General features: G+C 40.6%; 1 protein-coding gene and 1 pseudogene across 2 annotated transcripts; both read right to left on the minus strand.

Annotated features, from left to right (window-relative positions):
* Positions 1–3,630: 3,630 nt before the first annotated feature.
* On the minus strand, positions 3,631–21,199 carry LOC120224102 (serine protease 52-like). Of its 2 annotated transcripts, none has more exons than XM_039222337.1 (5): positions 21,057–21,199; positions 13,323–13,420; positions 12,261–12,507; positions 10,801–10,943; positions 3,631–3,942 (listed from the first exon to the last, which is right to left on the minus strand). In XM_039222337.1, exons 3-5 carry the CDS (start codon positions 12,442–12,444, stop codon positions 3,670–3,672), a joined length of 600 nt encoding a protein of 199 aa, XP_039078268.1. In that variant the 5' UTR covers positions 12,445–12,507; positions 13,323–13,420; positions 21,057–21,199; the 3' UTR covers positions 3,631–3,669. The 2 variants fall into 2 exon arrangements, with proteins under 2 accessions (XP_039078268.1, XP_039078267.1); XM_039222336.1 differs by having other exon boundaries at positions 13,323–13,518.
* LOC120224101 lies at positions 6,032–7,042 on the minus strand (annotated as a pseudogene).
* Positions 21,200–21,986: the final 787 nt, after the last annotated feature.

Consider the following 21,986-nt stretch of genomic DNA (forward strand, 5'->3'; position numbering starts at 1 on the left):
TCTGTGCTGACATCTCAGAGCCTGGAGCCTGCTTTGAATTCTGTGTCTCCTTCTCTCTCTGACCCCCTCCCACTTATGCTCTGTCTCTTCCTCTCAGTGATAAATAAATATTAATTTTTTTAATAAAATAGAAATAGATACATGTAAATCCACTCAAGTATCCCCATCTTAAATTTTCAGGTTTCCTCTCTTTTCCCAGTCCTACCTTTTATATGAGAGACCTATAGAGGCTGTAAATTCAACTTATACTGTATTTATGCAACCAATACCAGTGGGTTGGGGGCCTAAACTTTGGCTACATTGACTCTGCAGGTTCAAGAGAGAAGATACTTTTTGAATAGCAGACATAGATACTCTCTGGTTCTTTGACCATGACTTATGCCAAAAACCTAAAATCGTGAGCTTACTAGTTTCTTTAAGCTTTATTCTAAGCAGTTACCCTACCTCTGTGCCCCCTCCACCCTCATAGCCTACCCCATAGTCCTTTTATATCTCATTCTATTGTAATGGTCAATTGCAACAACAATTTGATCTGCCAAAAGCTTGCTTTCAATAGTTACTTCATTCTAAGGTACTATAGGTGATAATTAAATTAGTGCGTGCCACAGACTTCCTGTATCCCATTTTCAAGTGGTAAGAAAGCTATCAAGATCAGATATCAAATAAAATCCAAATTAGACGTCTAATCCTCCTACTACTCAGGACAACAAAACACAAGGCAGAACAATATCATAAATGGACCCACACTTGTATTTTATGGTCAGCTGATTTAGACCAAGACACTAAAGCTATTCAATGGGGGAACAAAGATATTTTCAACTTACCTGGCTATATATATGGAGAAACAAATTTTGATCCATATTACATCACATATGGAAATTATTTCAAGATAGATCACAGACCAAATATTAAAGCTAAATAAATAAATTTAAGCTAAATAATATGTAAAGTTATATATATCTGACAAAGGGCACAAGGTCAATATATAAGGAACCCCAATAACTCCATAATAAAAACACAAACAATCCAAATTAAAAATGGGCAAAATACTTTAATAAGCATTTCACAAAGAGAGGTATACAAATGGTCAGTAAGCATATGAAAACAGTTTCAACTCCGTTAGGGGGAAAATGCAAATTAAAACCATAATGAGATACTACTTCACACCCACAGGGTAGAGAAATTAAAAAGACTGATAATACCAAATGTTGGCAAATATGTACAACAACTAGAATTCTCATCTGTTACTGGGGTTGCAAGGTGGATAGTATAAAATAACTGTGATATTTACTGGCAATTTCTCATAAAGTTAAATATACACTTATTCTATGACCCAGAAATTTTACATCTTGTTGTTTATCCAACAGAAATGAAAACATATACACAAAAATATTTGTTAAAAGACCCTTTGTAGTAGCTTATTTTCCTTAGAATAGCCCCAAACTGTAAGCAACTCAGGCGTCCATCAAAATGGGAATGCATAAGTAATTGTGGTATGGAATACTACTCTGCAGTAATACGGGGAGAGCCACAGATACATGCAATAACATAGATGAACCTCAAAAATATCAAGGTAAGGAAAACAGATACAAAAAAAGTACATAATACATTGTTCCATTTTTTTCAAAGTTCTATAACAGGCAAAACTAATACACACTGAAAGAATTGAAAGAAACCAGAATGGTGTTTTACCTTGGTAGAAGGGAAAGAGGGTGGGAGCAAGTTGGGATTGGTAGGGTAAGGGCTTGGAGTGGTGTTTCTACAGTGGTGGAAATGCTCTATATCTTGATAGAGGTGTGGATTACATGGCTATAAGCATTGTTAAAAACTCATCAAACTATATAGTTCAAGTTGGGGCATGTCCCTCTATGTAAATTATACCTCAGTTTGAAGAAAAATATTACTAGTTTGAACTCTTATTTCTTCCTTACAGAATTGGCAAAAATTGGAAAGTTTGACAATATGTTTTGCAGTGAAGGCAAAGCAGCCCCCTTCTCATACACACTCCCTTTCACAGGATCCTGGCTCAGAGGCCTTCTCTGTCAGCCTCTGCTCTGAGCTGAGAGCACAAGACTGTGACCTCTCAGTCTCTCCTAACCTCTGCCTTCTGAACTTGAAGGCCATATTGCTGTTACTTTTTCTTTCACAGAAAAGAGGAAATTCTTTGTAAACCTACCTTTCTCAGGAGCAGTAACCCATCAACTTGTAGCCATATTTCCATGCTTACCATCAGCCAAAAGTTTGGGGTAACACTGCAGTTTTGGCAAAACAACTATATATTGATTCTCTCTGCCCTCATCCACTGAAATGCTTCTTCACCACCACCCTCCTGCCCCCCCTCCCTAGATTCAGATGGTGGCCAAGCTAGCCTGGTCTGATGCAGCTAATGAAAACCAGCAGAGAGAAACTCTTTTCATCCTTTCTTTTCTTCCCTTTCAGAATGTATATGCAGAAAAGATTTCTCCTTTTTGTTTTATTTTGTTGTTGTTACTCATAGCTCAAGGAATTCTACTTAAGGCAAACTCATATAAAAACACCCATATTTTTTAGTATAGCTTTACCCTCTCTCTTCAAAAATGTGCTGAGTTGCCTTAGAAAAGAATGCCACTTATTATGTCTTGCTTGGTTGGAAAAATTATGCTCATGACTGATTGCAAGAAATATGGTCTCCCCACTCTTCCAGATGATCCAAAATGTCTTGGACTAAGTCAAACTTTCAGACAGCTGTTTACTAGAACAGTAATTCCTTTGATTCTATGCTACCCCAGTATATTTCCTTTTTTTTTTTTTTTTTGCTTCTGGTTGAGTTTCTGATGTTTGCATTCAAAAGTGTCTTGACTACTACAACTCATTTAGCTATGTGTATCTTTCCACCTTATCTTTAGGACATTTCTACTTCAATGATTTCCCGACCCTGAATCATAGCATTATTGCACATGATCTTTGAGAGCTCAAACTAGTATTTACTGAGGCTCTGGACCAGGTGGTAGGTATGGAGGTGACAAGATCTTTCTGAAGACCCAATTTGTAGATCTCAGGAATTAGCTACAAATGAAGAGAGAGGAGGGTTGGAATATTCCTTATTTCTAGAGCAAAAAAAAAAAAAAAAAATGGGGGACTGTCTACTCCTTTTGCAAAATGAAAGAAGCTGTGGAAGGATACCTGTTTGCAGGAGAGAAAAGAAAAGAATTTATGTTTCAGAGATCCCTGGCATGCCTCCCTCCATGTGAAGGTGCTCTATCCAAACTTCTGGAGAGGCCCCAAGCTGAAATTAGTAAACTGCTTCCAAGGTCCAGGAGAATAATAAGCCATGTGGTAGATCCCAGGTACATTGTAAGCACTCCTATAGGTATATGACTATTTCAAGCACAACTAATAGTATAAGAGTCCCCTGTATCCCATCCTTGACCTTACTCCACAAACTGAGGACACTTTTTTTTTTAATTTTTAATTTTAAGGTTATATATTTATTTGGAGAGAGAGAATGAATGGGGTAGAGGTGGAGAGAGGAGAGACAGAGAATCCCAAGCAGGCTCCATGCTGTCAGCACAGAGCACAATGCATGACTCCAACTCACAAACTGTGAGATCATGACCTGAGCCAAAATCAAGAGTTGGACGCTTAGCCAACTGAGCCACCCAGGTGCCCTGAGGACACTTGGTTTTGTGTTTAATCATGGGGTAATAGAAGTATCACAAAATACAGTAACAATATGGCCCAAGGTGAGAGAAGTAAACTGTACCCGGAGTCTGGCTCATGCACGTAGGGCTTTCCTGACATCGCTGTCTCTTTGCCAATCCATGACAGATAATTAGACACCTTTGTGTACACTCCAGGCAGTTTCTTCCGGCCACATCCCACTCCCCAGCTGACAATGCCTAGCTGGTACCATATGCTTCGGTTGTTTTTTTTCTGGCAAACCAGAGGACCCCCGCTGTCACCCTATGAGAGAAAAGTTGTTTGGGAGTGGAAAGGACAGTAGCAAATAACTTCTAGAGCCTATTGAAGTGTGGGCAACTGGCACAAGGCAAAAAGCACTTATGGTCTTTTGACGGGGACAGTTTAATTACACTATCCAACCACATGACTGTGCTTCCCAGCTGCATGACTAAGTGGCAAACAATTTGGTCAAAAGCAATGGTAATGAATGACAATTTGATTTACAAAAATGAATATCCATCATCATCATTATCATGTAGTCATATGGGTTCATTCTGATGTACCAAAGACTGGTTTTCTAATCCATTTCACCTCTAAGCACTTTTGTTGTTTTTCAGAATTCTTCCAATTTCCCCAGTACCTTTTTACTTTAAATCTATTTCCAGCTAACCCATTTGGTCTTTCTGTATTGTTCATAATAGCAAAAAGTGAAAAACAAACATAAAAATCCATTATGCCTCATAATGGGTCATTGGTTGAAGACAGCAGGCAAACAAACTGATATATATATAAAATGCATAAGATATTAAATGTGGTTTAAACCATTAAATTTTAAACAATTTACCAATTTTATTTTATTTTTTTTTTCAGACAAAGGTTCTTTTAATTAATCCTGACATGCTATAAACGAATAAATTACGCTATTTAAATAATTACGGTCAATAAATTTTTCTTTCTATTGGGTCGGAAAGAAGAATTTAAGATTAAGAGGAAGCGCACAGAGAATGTAGGGAAAAGAATGGGGCCTGGGGAGGGCCAGGGATCACGGGAACGTCACCTGGAGGGATACTCTCCAAGATTAAGTACCAATCTGCTCAAAGCCAAATCAACCAAGAACTTAAAGAAAAGCTACAGAACGGTAGTTAAACCCTTTAACGCTTTCATTCTTCTGCACAATCAGTCCAGCGCTGCTGCGTATGAGACCCTGCAGGAGTCAGAACACCAACTCCTGGCCACGGCAGCACTAGGCATTATATGGGCAAGTCATTGTAAAATGAAAAATAAAAGAATGCCTTTCCCCTTCAGACCAAAAAAAAAAAAAAGAATTTTTTTTAAATAAAAAAAACGGAGGAAAAGTTGTAACACTAAATCTAAAATGATTCGCAAAGGAACTATATGTAACAAATGGCTTGAAGTAGTCTATTTAAAAAAATTGGGGAGATTTTGATTTCATGGTGAGTCAGCAAGGCATTTTTTTTTGTTGTTTAAAAAAAAATCTCATTTCCTTACAGAAACAGTTTTTTAGTTTTTAATGAACTTGTAAACAAAAAGCTCCCATTTCAAAATAAAAACAAAATCCCAGATCATATAGATGTTTACAGTGATTACATTTATCTAAGCAAAATACATACATGTTTAGTTGTAAGATGTTAACTAAATTTCTGTGACAAATATGCTTTTTTTTTTTTAATACCAAGAACATTATAGAGTTAATGCAGAGTCCTAAGGATAATCTAGTAGTCACTAAGTTTTTCTTAAGTCTTCACTTTAGATGCTGTTATTTCTAGCACAGGTAAGCAGGCAGAGTCTTTCGTACGCTCAAACACTGGAATCTTTGGTAGCTACCATATCAAGCCGGCTTGCAAACAAGAAGCCAACCATTTTAAGAATGTTTTAAGTGAACAACTTGCAAATCCCAGGGGTGGATAAACCCTAAGAATGCACAATTGTGAGCATTTACAACCATCACAACTGTGACTGAAGACTGTTCATGCCGTTCTTCTGAAATGAGATCTCAAAGCAGTATGGTTCAAAATAAAAGATTTTAACAAAAAATTGGCATATGCACAATTTCTCCACCAATTTGTGTGTGTCAACCATTTAGTGAACTTTTCCACTTAAAAAAATGTAATAGAAAACTGGACACCATGTTTCAGTATCTCAGTTAATATTCACAATTACAGCGGCTACAACTCGGGACACGGCATCACCAAGCTGCCCAGAGCCAGTTTATACTGAAATAAAGTTCTTTACACCAAGTAAATGGTTGTTCACAACCACTGTCTAGTGTACATATGAACTAAAATTCCTAGATTTGGGGAGAAACAAATGCTGCTCCAATCATCTGCTTCTTCTGTTCCTTGATTCATGCTTAGAAACCTTTCATGTCAGTTTTGGTTTTGTCAGTTTGTCAGTTTGCTTGCCTATGGGGGTTTGGGCCTGCTGACCCAGCCCACTTGAAGAGGCTGCCTGCTATGCTGCTTTCTGCTTTAACATTGTCCAGTCAAACTTGTAGTCGTACTGGTGGTTCAGAGTCCTGAAAAGAATGCAGAATAGCTGCCTCAGATACATGTAATCTGGGGCTTCCTCAAAGCGCAGCCCACGACAATAGTTTAAGTACATGGCAAATTCTGCAGGAAACCCCTTACGTAAAACTTCAACAGGAGTGGACATCTTCTTTTCACTTATCTTTTCATATTTTTGCTTTTTTGTCGCAGACTTTAGTCCTTGCCAGGGCAGGCTGGTTCTATTAAAATACATCAAAACATATCCTAATGATTCCATGTCATCTCGGCGACTCTGTTCGATAGCAAGATGTGCATTGACGGTAGCATATCGGGCAGTGCCAGTGAGATTTTTATCTTCTCTGTATGGCATGTGTTGCCTTGTCCTGTTGTCTCTGTACTTTTTGGCCAAACCAAAATCAATAAGGAATAACTTATTACAGTGACGCCCGATACCCATTAGGAAGTTATCGGGTTTAATGTCTCTGTGTATAAAATTCTTTGTATGCACATATTCAATTCTACTGATCATCTGGTCAGCTAACATAAGTACAGTTTTCATTGTGAACCTTCTTGAACAGAAATTGAAGAGGTCTCCGAGGCTGGGTCCCAGAAGATCCATGACTAGCACATTGTAGTGTTTTTCCTGACCATACCACCGTATGTGGGGGATGCCAACCCCACCTTGAAGAATCTTAGAGTTTGCTCTCGTACAGCAACTGGGGATGCCTGGCCTTCTGAGATTCGAGCTTCACTGGCGCTTCCTCGCCGTTGGTAATGTTGATCGCCAGAAAAACGTCCCCGAAGGAGCCAGACCCGATCTTCCGTACCAGTTTATATTCCCCTCCCTCGGCCTTGGAGCCGCTGCTGCTCGCCATCCTAAGAGACGAAGATGGAGGCGGGGGCCAAGCCCCGACACCTCTGAGGGGCAGACAGAGGCCGCTGGGGCTGGTCCACGGAGCAAGGCTGCGGAGGAGGGCGGCCGGAAACGGAAAGCGCTGGCTCTTTCAAGGCGTTACAGGGCCCAGGATCGGTCAAAGGGAACCCGATCGCCGCCGCTCAGTCAGGCTTCTTTTGCCAGGCCGCAGCTTAGAGGGGTTTCTCGCGGTTACCAGGCTGGGCCACTTGTTTCTGGGCGGCCGCCGCTGCCTCGCTTTCACGGCAACGTCGCGGGCTGGAAAAGGGGCGCGGTGGATTAGGGCGGCGATACCGCTGCCACCACTGCCGCCGGCTCCCGCCCAGAGGGACCCCTGTCACTCCGCTGACGCCGCCATCTTGTTACTCCGGCTCCAGCCAACACAAAATGCCCCCTAAACAATTTACCAATTTTAAATCATCACAACAAAGATAGCCAAAACACAAGTAAGGGAGCAGACATCATTGACATAAAACTTGAAGAATGCACAATCTTTCAGTGCACCCAAGTCTTTGGGCCCATTTTTAAAATTTAAACTTTTATTATTTAAATATAGTTGACATACAATGTCATATTAACTTCAGGTGCACAGTATAGTGATTTGATTATTCTATGTATTACACAGTGCCATGATAAGTGTAGTTACCCTGTCACCATGTAACATTACTACAGCAGTATTCACTATATTCCCTATGCTATACTTTTCATCTCTGTGACTTATTAAATTCTATTAAAAATTATGTATCTTCACCCCCAAAATTAGAAATCTCAGATATGGGAAAGGAACATGAAGGATAGTCATAATTATATAAATAAAAAATTTATATATAAACACACATACACTTGTGTATGAAAAGAATATTTCAGGAGGGGCCTGGGTGGCTCAGTCGGTTAAGTGTCCAACTTTGGCTCAAGTCATGTTCTTGCAGTTTGTGAGTTTGAGCCCCGTGTCGGGCTCTGTGCTGACAGCTTGGAGCCCAGAGCCTGCTTTGGATTCTATGTCTCCCTCTCTCTCTGCCCCTCCCCGCTTGCTCTCTCTCTCTCTCTCTCTCTCAAAAATAAATAAACACTAAAAAAATTTTTAAAGAAATACCCAATGTTCATAGCAGCACTCTCAACAATAGCTAAAACATGGAAAGAGCCTAAGTGTCCATCAACAGATGAATGGATCAGGAAGATGTGGTTTATCTATACCATGGAATACTACATGGCAATGAGAAACAATGAAATCTGGCCATGTGTAGCAACATGGATGGACCTTGAGGGTGTTATGCTGAGTGAAATAAGCCAGGCAGAGAAGGACAGATACCATATGTTTTCACTCATAAGTGGAACAGGAGAAACTTAACGGAGGACCATGGGGGAGGAGAAGGGGGGAAAATAGTTGGGGAGAGGGAGGGAGGCAAACCATGAGAGACTCTTGAATGCTGAGGGCAGATGGGATACGGGGAGGGGAAGGGGGGGATAGGCATGGAGGAGGGCACTTGTGGGGATGAGCACTGGGTGTTATATGGAAACCAACTTGATAATAAACTATTAAAAAAAAGAATATTTCAGGAAACAAGACAACACTGTAAAAATGGTTTATCTGGAGAGTGAACAGGAGAAAAAGTTTTAGAGGTAAACTTCCTCTTCACTGTACTTTCATCTATAACATTTGAATTTTCTCTACCATATACTCAAACAAATGAATTAAATAAACAACACGTCTCATTCCAGCCATATAGAGGCAACCCCTTAGTCAAATATAATTTTTCACGTCCTTGAGTATGCAAATATGTGTACATCATTATTGTTTAACAGAAGTAGAACTGGGTGGTACATATTGTTTCACAGCTTACAAAGATATATTTTTGAAAGTGACACCCTAAATGTTGAGAAGAAGCACCATTCAGCAATAGGCCAAAAATCCAAATCCAAAACAAAACAAGGATATGGGCTTATTTGATTTCTTAAGCCAGATTGTTATCATGAACAAATTGCTGTGCCCATCAACTTACTTTCAACCAAATTGTTCTTTACCAAATTCCTTGAAGTAATTGGGAAGTCCCATGACCTATACTTAAAATAAAGGATTATAGTCCCCTCTGTGGATATGAGGGGATCTATGTGAAATATGTCAAGCAGAACAGCAATACAGTTAAGATCTCAAATTTCTGGAGCCAAACAGATCTTGGTTCAAACTCCAGAGAGAAGATTTAGCTGAGAGAATGTAAAAATTTTCTTTAGCATTTTAAGCCTCTGCTTTTATGCTGATATTATTATGGTGATAATAACTACCTTTCTTGCAATACAGCTGTATGGATGGAAGGAAATGACAGCTGTGAAGCCCTATGCACCATGATATATGGCAAGCCTGTACTCAATGGTAGCTCCCTGCATTTCTGTGGCCATTGAACCAGCCAAATCTGGGCATAACCAGGCTGGGATGCTGGATTTGGTGTCCTGTTTCCACTGGAACTAAGTGGCTTCAATCTCAAAAGATGGCTTCAATCTCAGAAGACAGCGTGCATTCATTAGAATTCTGGGTCTGACATTTAATTTGCTGGTGTGTCCTCTGCAAGCCTGTCTGCTTCCTTGATCCTCAGTTTCCCCATCTTAAATAGGCCTGCTTCTTAGGGCTAGTTTGCAACCCTTTCACATATTTGTGGAAGCAGTTAATATGCTACTAAGCACTAAACAGGCATAAGAGATGGAGATGGAGAAAATTATAACATTTACTATGACTATCCTCTGCTCTGCATCATTTTAAGTGCTTTTGTGCAAACTCACTTCAGTTTCACATTAGTCCTAAAAGATAGAAATTCTTAATATTCCATTTTACAGAGGAAGAAATCTGAAAAAGGACAGGCACAGAGGGAAGTCACAAGCAATAAGTAAAGGAGCTGAGAGGAAAGCTAGGGGAGCCTCTGCCTCTAATCATTATCCCACAGAGCTTCCCTTTGGTTACAGAGCATCTTCTTAAAAAAATTTTTTTTAATGTTTATTTATTTTTGAGACAGAGAGAGACAGAGCATGAGCTGGGGAGGGGCAGAGAGAGAGAGAGAGAGAGAGAGAGGCTCCAGGCTTTGAGCTGTCAGCACAGAGCCCAATGCTGGGCTCAAACCCACAGACTGCGAGATCATGACCTGAGCCAAAGTCAGATGCTTAACCGACTGAGCCACCCAGGTGCCCAGGTTACAGAGCATCTGTACTGGGCTGAATAGCATCTCTCCCAAATACATGTCTATTGGAACCTCATGTGTGAGCTTATTTGAAAATAGGGTTTTTGCAAATGTAATTAGTTAAATTAAGATGAAATTCTACTGGGTTATAGTGGGTCCTAATCCAACAACTGAAATCCTTATAAGAAAACAGGAGACCTATATACAGGGGGAAAGTCCATGTGAAGATGGAGGTAGTAACTGGAGCGGTGCACCTGCAAGCTAAGGAATGCCATCAATTGCTGGAAACTACCAGAAGCAAGAAAAGGCAAAAAACCATCCTCCCCTAGAGCCTCCAAGGGATCATGGCTCTGCCAATGCCTTGATTTTGGAACTCCAGCTTCCAGAACTGTGAGACAGTATATTTCTGTTGTTTGAATCCACCCTGTTTGTGGTAATTTGTTATGGTAGTTTTAGGAAACTCATCCAGAGAAGGAAAAGGGGAACCAATTATCCTGGAAATATAGGCTAACCCTCTGTAGCAACCCCTCTCCAAGCAGGGGAGAAGCTCCATTACCTGGCAGGCGTCCTTCCCACCTTGAGGGCTCCCAGCACATAGCATGTTCCTGGTAAGCATAGGCACAATATGGGAGCATGTTTCCCAATTGACCAGCTTGATGTTGACTTTTTGCAGCTCTGAAGTCATACTTTGCCTAGGGACTGGCCCAAAGAAGAAGCAGATGGGGAGAGGACTCTGAGCTCAAAGTGGTCCCTTTGGGTTGAGGTCAAACACCCACCCATCATCATGTCTTTTCACCTCAATGACAAAGGAAATACTGCATGACCCAGAGAACAATGCAGATGTGGAGTTAGTGAAGAGAGGATTGAGAAGCATTCAGGAGACTCAAGCCTATCTTCTCTGAATCCAGAGCTCCTCACAGCTGGGTCTTTATTGGATCTCAGCCTGAATGCACTCTTCTGCAGAAGGTCCCAACTCCAGGTATAGTCCGAAAAAGGTATTTCATCTAAATCCCTAAGCATGTAAAGAGGACCCATGATGACAAATTCTCAGGGCCTATGGCTCATTAAGATGGATTTGAATCATGTCAATCATGTCAGGGCCTTTGACATGGAAGAGGTGAACCTAACACCTAGAATGTTCACACCCTGAAAATGAGGACATTTCCCTTTTTGTATATTGCTGAATTTTCAGAGCCTAGAACACTGCCTGGATCATAAAAAAGGCTCATTGAATATGTGCTGAATAAAGCATCAGGAACTCTAAGAAGGTGGGCTTTTTTGAAGTTCATGGAAAGCTTCCAAGGGTAGTTCCCAATAAGGAATTCTAAAACAGCTCCAAGCTGTGGGGCCATGGGGAATCAATATACTGCCATCTGTGTGCCTACTTAGAAGAATGGCACTGACTAGGATTTTTCTTCTGTTCTTGATTTTGGACACATTTACCAAGAATAATTACAAGAGGCACCATTTTATGGGGTGACAGGGAAAAATGGTGGGAGTAGGTTCCAGATTGACTCTATAAGAACAAATTTATATCAGTTTATCCTCTTCTTCTTGGCCTGGATATGTGATTTTCAAATATTTGGGCCACCAAGCACTTTTCACAGGGGAGCAGAACTGACACCATCAAGTGGAACAGAACTGCTCTGCTGACATTAGGGTGGGCTTCTTGGAGCCTAGTCGACTTTGCCACCCCTTTACACATTAAGTGTAAATTCTCCCAGGTCATCCCTGGATTCTGGACACTTCTCCCTGGGTTATCACAAAGGCCCTGTTTAGGGTTTTTGTTCTATAATATGGGCACAAAACTTGGTACAGGAGTCCAGGAAGGCCAAGGAAAGATGATTCACATGTGGACTGAGAAGGTTCACCATGGGTTCTTAAATGAGAACCCGAAGTTTCCAAATCCACCAGGCAGATTTCTCAGAGCTAGAAAAGCCTCCAGAGTTTTCTTTCTCATTGCCTGCATAACCAGGGTGCCACCCCCCGCCAATGGGTTGGGCTATAGTAACTCACTGGTAATGCCCCATCCAGTCACCCAGCAGTTTCTCCATTTCTGTATGTCAGTGACCTCTGAAACGCAGATGGGTACTTCCATGACACCCAATTCAAATGGAGATTTGAGTAAGAGCAAAGCAATGTCATTATCCAAGAACCAGCTGTCAAAGTAAGGGTGAATAATTGACTTGTTCACTTTCATTCTCTTCAAGTTCTTGGTATCAGTGTTTCTTTCACCATGTATAATCTCCAAGTGAGATATTATCTCAAAACAAAAGAAGGAGAAAAAAAAAAAAGGTAAGTGGTGGAAGGACAAAAAAGGTGAGGCTTAAGAGAAAATAATTCTACCAGTGCAAAGATGTGATCCTGAAAGCTGGAGGGGTGGAGGCAGCTGGGGCCATGTACTTGGGCCCTAACTAGGCACAAGAAGACAGACCTGAGTTCCAGTCTTGCAATGTTGCCAAACAGCTTTTGACTTGATGGCCTCTTGGGCAACTTCACTTGTAAATTTTACTAACAAATGTCTGGAAGTCATGCTATGTACATGTAATTGAGGGACTTGATCTTGATTTGCAAGAAGGGGTAAACTAGCTATTAACAAACAGCTGGGAAATTTCTCAAAAATATTGATGTATAGACTTGAGGTAAGACAGCATCTCAGGAGCTTCCGTCATGCAACTAAGCCTGGTGCCCTGCCCTTGGGGGCCAATATTTTCTAGGATTCTCTGACTCTGGTTATTGTTAGCCTACTTTCTCCCCAAGAGGAAGAAAATGCTTAGGAAAGTACTTTCCAAAGGTTTTGATGAGGACAACATGCACTTAGCAAGATGCTAAGAAGCCCAAGGAATATTTGTTCTGCCATTTGAGTCCCACACAGTAAGATGTAGAATATCCTAGGAGGAAAACAGTGTCTATTCCACCTGAAACGTGTGATATTCAACCACACAGGCATATATTTAGCCTCCTGGTATTTTGTTATGTGACTGACAAACCTGGATGGAGGTTCCAGGAGAATAATACGCATGTAAGGACAAATATTCTACCACATTGGTTAAAAAAAATTCTGTTGTCAATACTTACTTATTTTTGTTTATGAAGCAATGGGCTGCAGTTAAAATCCACCACTCGCTGAGGATTGATCCTCCACAGAGATGTATCCCTCGGTAAAGAATACGCACCTGCCATGGAAAATCTATTATGTCTGCAGGTACCCCACCCATGATTTCCAAAATTTCTGACTTCTCAGGTTTGTTACTTATCCTTCGGCCACATGTCACTAAAAGTAGAAAGAAGGAAAAGGGACAAGAGATCCAGGGCCCAACAGTCAAGGTTTGTTGGCTTGGAAGGAACCTAAGTACAATTGCCACTTCATCTTAGCCAAGTTAACATCAGATGGGAGACTCATAAAAAAATCGTGCTTCTTATGCCTACCAAAGCCTTCACAATTATAATAATGTGCTTATGGGGAACAATGGCTGCTTCCTTCACTGTAGCGTTGATTTTTGGAAAGGTCTCCCTCTGAAGACTTGTGGGAAAGGAGACACAATCACAGACCTTGGAGCTGAATCTTGCTATTGCATCTCAGTAAGGAAGCCCGAACGGAAACGTTCATTTATTTGAAATTAGGCCTCAGCATCTTCTGAAAAATAGGGCATTGGAATGGTATCTTGGCATAGACGATAAAATTCTTCTCAGCTCTAGACTCATTTTCACGGCCCCTATCCCTGAATGACAAACACACCAGAAATTCTACAGGCAAAGGGAAACTGATTAGCACTTCCCTTCCTAACTGATTGCTCTACTTCATTTCTTATTATGATTAGTGGCACCGTTTTTCACATACTTTTAATTCTAAGGATTCCAACTGCACCTTAAAAGGAATAAAAATTTTGGCATTCCTATGTGATAAGATTGTTTTGACATCTTTTGTGTTTTTTGAATGTCATTGAGTAATGAGAAAAGTAAATATAAAATCTAAACTGTTGAGCACTTACTATTTCCCAGGCACCATTCTACTTTGCCTAAAACAATTTAATTTTAATATGGACTCCATGAGATATCTGAAATTATTCTTGATCCATTTTAAAGATGAGCCAATAAAGGCAAGTGTAAGTGTTAGCACATCTGGCCAAGACTCAACAGCTAATATATAACTGAGCTAAGATTTGAACCTAGGCAGTCTGGCTCCAGAGTCTATTTTCATTACCACTAGGCAAACTGCCTTCAAAGTATTAACCACGCTTATGCATGCAGAGAAAAGACAGTGAACATCAAAAATTTCCACAAACAAGTATAATATGAAAGGTGTATCTCTTCAGACCATCTGCATACCACACATCACTACCATCCATATGTTACCATCAGCAAACATCACCATAACCATACAATCCTGCCACCATACAACCCTGCCACTACATAATCTGACCACATGTCCCCACATCACAGGTCACCACACCACACAACCTCACCACCACACAACCCCACCAACATACAACTTAGCCATCACACAACAAACCATACAACCCCACCACCACATGTCCCCACCATGTCACCCTCTTCATATTGCTCATCACCACCACATTTTACCACAACCAGTGCACATCACCACTGCTGCCAGTCACTACCACTGCCACTGTTTATCTCTGCCTTTGGGCTTCTCTCCTCCAACTTCCCTGGCCCTTCAGCTCCTCAGAAGTGCCCTGCTCTTTTCCTACCTCAGGGCTTTTCTCCATGTGTCTGCCAGGAAGACAGGCTCCTCTCTCATCCATCTTGCCCCTCTTTGCCTATTTAATTCCTGTGTCTCCCTCACATTTGAGCTCAGTTATAATGTCCTTTTAAAAATCTTCCTTGCCTTTCAAGATTACAAAAGCTACCCTCGGTATAACTTTCTTTTCTGACACCCTACCTTCCATTCAGAACACTAACAACAGAAATTAAACATTTGTGAAACTGTTAGTTTCAAGTCTATTTCCCACCATTTAATTGTAATCTCTATGAAGGTAGGAGCTATGTTTTGCTAATTTTCATATCTCCATTACCTGGCATAGAGACTGGTAAATGACAGAAACCCAATACATACTTATTAAATAAATGGATGGATGGATGGATGGATGGATGGATGGATGGATGGATGAGGTGGGCAGTAAAGATCTTAATATGAGTGGTGAATTGAAGGACATGAGTTTAAAGATGCTATTCCCCCCTGCCATACCTATGGAGGCAACTGTCCTTTGAGTTCCTAAATCAGGTAGCCTTGGGTGAAGGGAGAGTAAGTGGCCTATAGGGGTGTTATCACATTTGAAGATGCAAAGAGAGAGTAAGGAGTTGTTACCCAGGAATATCTGCTTCACCCATATTGTTCCTGTCAAGGGAGATGTTTTGGCATTTCCAGTGGAAACCATACACTGCAAGGGCCCTGCAGCTCAATCTCAGATGGAAATGTCGAGTTTTCAGGGCCAACAAGGAAATATTGGAATTAATCTAAAATAAAGCAAAGTTGAATATCTGGGAAATTTTCTAAATACTTAAATAAAATACCAACTTGTGAAATTTTAAACAAAATTACTGATGATTAAAAGAGTCAGATTGGATTCATGGTTAAAAATCTCCAATATTTCAGTCTTTTTGTAACATAATAACTACTACTTATTGAGCACCTACTATGAGTCAGCTTCTGTATTGTGTGTATGCATGTTTGAGACATTTAATAATCCCAACAAACCTCTAAGGTATGTTTTATTATTCTTATTTTACATATGAAGAAATAATCTCTGAGACATCATGCAATTGTCCAAGATCATATAGCTTGTATGAGGCAGATGGGGACTTTTCAGCCAGGTGTGTCTGGATCTAAAGCCCAGTTATCTCTTCTTCTTGCTCACAGCTTTCATGGTATGTCTATATTTTAACAAAACTTCTGCTTAATTATTTGAGAATCTTATTTGGCTAAAATAATGGTATGTTGTTTGATGATTGCTCTCTAAGGTGAACATCAAACAGGTCGAGACACTATATCTGAAGCATTGATCTTCAATTCTGTATGCACCTGCAAGGGAAGCTTTCTGGAGTACATGGAGAGAAGGTTTTACTTGGAGAGCTAAGTCCAACTGGTGGACAGTAACTACCAATCCACAGTACTTTAGTAAAACAAGTCTAAAGGTGCAGCTAAGCGGGGCGCCTGGGTGGCTTAACCGACTGAGCCACCCAGGCTCCCCGCTTAGCTGCACCTTTAGACTTCGGCTCAGGTCACGATCTCACGGTTCGTGAGCCCGCGTCGGGCTCTGTGCTGACTGCCAGCTCAGAGCCTGGAGACTGTTTCAGATTCTGTATCTCCTTCTCTCTCTGACCCTCCCCTGCTCACGCTGTCTGTCTCTCTCTTTCAGAAATAAATAAAAAATATTTAAAAAAAATAAAGGTGCAGCTAAGCTCAACAAGAAAAGAGGACTATGATCTATCAGTAGTTTTTGCGGAAGGTCTGAGGGTGTTGGATTGGCAGTAGGACACCAAACCAGGCTAGCATTGATAGACACTTTTAAAATTTAAATGGGCAAAAATTCATCTTAAACTTGAGGGAAAAAAGTGCAAAAAAAAGTATGACATGAAACTGAGAAAGAACTAATATTAAAGATTACAGAATTGAGATTGAAAATTATCTGGCTATATCTGAATACTGGGCATGAATCATCAATATCAAACTCAATGAAGAATAGATATAAAGTCTTACAACCCCAGATAGAAAAATAATAGATCCAAAGCTCTAGATTGTAAAAGGAGCCTTGGCTTGGAAGTTTTCATAAGAATGTATCAACCAGGAGCACTTGGGTGGCTCAGTCGGTTAAACATCCGACTTCGGCTCAGGTCATGATCTCGTGGTCTGTGAGTTCGAGCCCCACATCAGGCTCTGTGCTGACAGCTTAGAACCTGGAGCCCACTTCAGATTCTCTCTCTCTCTCTCTCTGCATCTCTCCTGCTTAAGCTCTCTCTCTGTCTCTCAAAAATAAATAAATGTTAATAAAAATTTTTAATAAAGAATATTTCAACCATAAGATGCTGACAACATATGATTGCTAAGCTCCCTATATCATAGATGGAAGCATTTGGATGGTTGTTAGTCTGGGGCCACAAGTGCAAGAATTACATTAACAAATAGAGCGTATGCAGAGATACGTGGCCAATATATTGAGAAGCCTTATAAGAAACATAAAAAGAAAGAATACTCAGATGGGCCTTCAGACTCTTACAAGATTTTCTTAAAGATGAGGCATCAGACTTATTCAGATCCAGCGTCAGTGGGAGGAAACCACAAAATGGTTTAAAAATCTTACAGAAGTATAAAAATTCCACCATATTGTCATATTCCACTTTGTTGGCAATTACACAGAATTGAGTCTGATCTGAACCATATGAGACCTGTGAATTTGAAATTCAGTAGAGCCCCTGGAAGCCCAATTCTATATTCTTTGTTTAGATATTAGTATATTCTTTAATATAAAAATTAACTTAGTGGAATTTCTTTATAGTAAAAATGGGCTACCTGTAGAGTCTTCAGGTTTTTCAAGAAGTGTATTTGTTGTGATGAGCATGAAGTGTTGTATGGAAATGTTGAATTACTATATTATTTTGTACGCCTGAAACTAATATTACATTGTGTGTTAACTAACTGGAATTTAAATAAAAACTTAAAAAAATAAAATGAGAGGATTCAATAAAATTATCTCTAAGATTCTTTCCAGTTCTAAAACAGTGTACTTTTATAGTTCAGAATGCTGACAGGGAAATATTTTTATTTGAATTACATCATGTAAAAATGTTGTCTTTATTTGAATTCTTATAAAACATACATTTTAGCCATCTTATTCTTAATTTTTCCTTAAGATACATGATTTCAATTGCATTTTATTTATTTTTTAAAATATTTTTAATCTTTATTTATTTTTGAGAGAGAGAGACAAAGCGCAAGCAAGGGAGGAACAGATTGAAGAGACACAGAATCTGAAGCAGGCTCCAGGTTCTGAGCTGTCAGCACAGAGCCTGATGTGAGGCCCAAACTCAGGAACTGTGAGATCATGACCTGAGCCGAAGTTGGAAGCTCAACAAACTGAGCCACCCCAGGCACCCCTAATTACATTTTAAATGCTTTATTGATATTGATGTCAGGCAGACATTGGTCATGCAAACTGAAATATCAATTTATTTACATGATAAGTCTCATGCAAGTACAGAAGTGTTCCCATATTTTCATATACTAATATTTCAACTTGGTTGAATTGGGACTAACTTGGAAAATAGGAGATCTGTGGTTGTGAATTTTAGGAAAATCCCTGGGAGCCCAAGCGATTTATATTTTCTGTTGATAGAGAACTAAATGAATTTTTGGGTCTGTCAGCACCACAGAGCAAAATTCATGGTGGGGGTGTTCAAAGATATATCTTTGCAAGTCCCACCTGAATGAAATCACTTTAGACTCTAGAATTTTCCCACACGACTGGTTGATCTAGACCCAGAGATGTGACCAAGCAGTTTAAGATAAGAAAGTTTCATTTCAGCTTTTTACTCCAAAGTGGTTTCTCACTGCCTGTACTGTCCGGGTATCTCAGAAATAGTATTTCCCCCTAAAGGTTCTATTGATATGTTGTTGACTATGAGAGAAAGAAGAATTACTGGAGAGACAGAACTCAAGTCTGCAGAAGGCACGGTGGTTTTAGCATGAAAAGTTCCTGGCTTTGTCCAAGCTGGCAGGGAACCTGGTGCTGAGGGATGGAAGTAAGGTTTGGAGTAACTTCTGACTCCAATGTAGCCGACTCCATTGTTTGCTGGCTGTGTGACTTAGAGCCACTGATTTAACATCTCTAAGCTTCAATATCCTCATCTTTAATACAAAGATAAGTATTAACATAGCCTGTTGCTGTGTTAATGTAACATTTCATGTAATATTGACTTAAATGGATGTCATTTTGTTTTATTCTAGTCTGGGTCAAGGAGAAAGAGGTCTGAATTTTGCCCAAGACACTTGATCAAATCTGGGGTCACCTCTGAGCAAAGTTTTAGTGGGAGAATGCATGTGCTGGTGGTCTTCTTACATCAGTGGCCATTCTTACACTCTTTTGCTGAATCTTCCTGCCCTTCCAAAACCCAAGCCTCAATTTTCAGACCACTTCTTTTGTTTGAACTTTAGCTAGAGTATCTTCTCCCAGCCATAACTTCAAATATCATCTTTATCCAGAATATCTCACATTTGATCTCCCAGACCTCTCCACTGAGCCCTCAACTCTTTAACCAACTGTCCTACTCAATGTCTCACAAGAATATCTAAGAGGCATATTAAATTTGATGTGGCCCAAACTGAGATATTGACTTACCTGACCCCTGTCCAAATCTGCTTTCCTATAAGTCACCCACAGTTCAGTAAAAAGCACCTATATGCATCCTTTTGCTTAGATGAGAATATCATCTAGGAACTATCCTTGATTTCTCCTTTTCTCTGTCTCCTGGCATCCAATGCACCAGCTAGTCCAGTCAGCATTACCAAAAGATATCCAGAAACCAACCACTTCCCTTCATGCCTGCCACTATAAACCCATCCAGGCCATCATCCTCTCATGCGTACTCACCGAAGGCCTGCCCCTGCACACTCTATCCTCTGCACCAGCCAGTGTCTCTTCCTTAAGTACCTCCCATTTCTCACTCTCCTGTATAGACTCTCTGATGACTTCCTATTGTAACCAGAATAAAATCCAAAGTCTTTACTCTGCCTTTATGAAGCTTAGCATGATCTGGGCCCCACTAACACCTCTGAACCCATCTCTCTTCAGTGCCTCATTCCTATTCACTTGGCCCCAGTTACACATGTCTGTGTGCCTCCAAAACATACTGAGCTCATTCACTGTTCAGGGCCTTTGCACTTGCTATCACATATGTTTGGAAATATGTCTCTTTCTCATCAGATGGGTCTCGACCCAAATCTTATAATCTCAGGAAGGCTTACTGTGACCACTAGAACAATCTCAACAATCACCTACAGGCCTTCCTTCATATAAGCCTATTTTCATGCTTCATACCACTTAACAGGAACTGAAATTAATTTATTTATTTACTCATTTTATATGTTTAATACATCCTTCTCACTACATAGTAAAACTGCACAAGTATGTCATTCTCTGTTATAAACTGAGCTCCTAAAACAACTCCTGGCACATGGTAGAGGCTTCATATTTGTCAACCAACAAATGACTGAACATAACGCAAGTCTCCAGAAATTCTCAGGACCCAGGGAGATGAATCCATAGTAGCTATTAATACACTGCCTTTACTATAGTTATATCATGGTACTGTTTTGCATTAGGCCAGTTTGGCTCCACGTAATCCTTTAGAATGTTTTCAAAGAGAAAGCAGCCTGCATCATGACCTGAAAGCTGTAGGATATGGCTACTTTGTATGTCCAGCTTGATGGCTGGTTACCCCTCTCAAAGGGTTTTCTTATATCAACATTCACTATGGAAAACTCTGGGATGTAATGTAGATATAAAATATTCAGGCAAGCGCGTGCACACACACACGCACACCAGCCTCCTCCATATGTAATTTTAAAGTTGAAGATGTTCTGGGAGCAATGATCTGAAAGTCTGGTCCAGGCACCCCTGTACCTAAAGAGCTTATTAAAAGTGCAGTTCCCTGGATCCCACCAAGGACTGTGGAATCAGCATCTAGAACTTAACCTTTTGAACAAGTTTCCCAGGGGATTCTCCTGTCCCCACCCCCACCAAAGTGCAAGGGCCCTGGTGAGGCATAGACCCAAGAACACCATGAGAGACCTACATGCTGAGGAGCTGTGTGCCCAGGACAGCAGCAAGGTGACCAGCAGCAGAAGTACTGCTCTTCCATGCCTCCATCCCATCATCAGCACTGATCTTTAATCAAGCCAATGGAAAGCCTCCAGGTGATACTGTGTAGATTCAATTCATAGGGATTGAGCCCGGGCTTTGCTCTCTGTGCCTGCTATCTGACAGCCCACCCTGACCATTGAGGTCACAATAGAGCACTGGGTAGAACAGCCATGGTCCAGGCAAGGCAACGAAGTGGCACCTGCATCCAGGGCTTAATGATTTCTGTGAGCCAATCCTCTGGGATGTGTAGGTCAGTGTGGAACTGGGGGCCAGAAGCAGGATAGTGGGAGAACTCCACACCAGTTGGGCTCCTGCAAGTTGAGGCATCTCAGAGTCTCTCAGATCCATTAATGCATCAGGACAGAAGAGCTAAAGGCACTCCCCAGGAGAAAGGATCCAAGGGTTCTGGCCCAAACAACTCAGGTGATACAGCAGAGAAAGGATAGCTAAAGGACGCCTAAAGAAGAGAGCTCACATTACCAGTGGGACGTTAGGGGAGCTACTGAACTTTGAGCCTCAGATTACTCATCTGTAAAATGCAGATAATAATGATTCATTATATAGTTGGGAGTATTAATGAGTTAATATGCATATCCTAGCACAGGACTTGGCAAATACCAAGCCCATGATTTTAAGTTTCTACTAATTGCATCTCTACTAATTGCATCTCTATGGGCTTCCAGCAAAGGAAGGAACATTAACCAGCAGTGTCTATAAACAAAACATGCATAAAGTACAGATCCATGCATAGATCAGCTGCAGGGTGGTTTCTGTTGATGCAGTCCATTCATTTGTGCAGTAGGTTAGGTAGCACTTTATTGGGCACTTTCCACATGCCAAGCTTGGAGGATGATACAAAAAT

This window comes from Hyaena hyaena, unplaced genomic scaffold (genome assembly GCF_003009895.1).
Source record: "Hyaena hyaena isolate Hyena2069 unplaced genomic scaffold, ASM300989v1 scaffold_1104, whole genome shotgun sequence".
NCBI classification, from domain to species: Eukaryota; Metazoa; Chordata; class Mammalia; order Carnivora; family Hyaenidae; genus Hyaena; species Hyaena hyaena.

Bases quoted from the DNA above. Each gene is read 5' to 3' on its own strand.
- LOC120224102 (XM_039222337.1), bottom strand. From the start codon at position 12,444: ATGAAAGTGAACAAGTCAATTATTCACCCTTACTTTGACAGCTGGTTC. The intron at 10,944-12,260 runs GTGAGTTACTAT...TCTTTGGGCCAG, and splicing joins GACTGGATGGGGCATTACCA to TCCCTAGGCAAAGTATGACT. The intron at 3,943-10,800 runs GTAATGGAGCTT...TTTCTCTCATAG, and splicing joins GTGGGAAGGACGCCTGCCAG to GGTGACAGCGGGGGTCCTCT.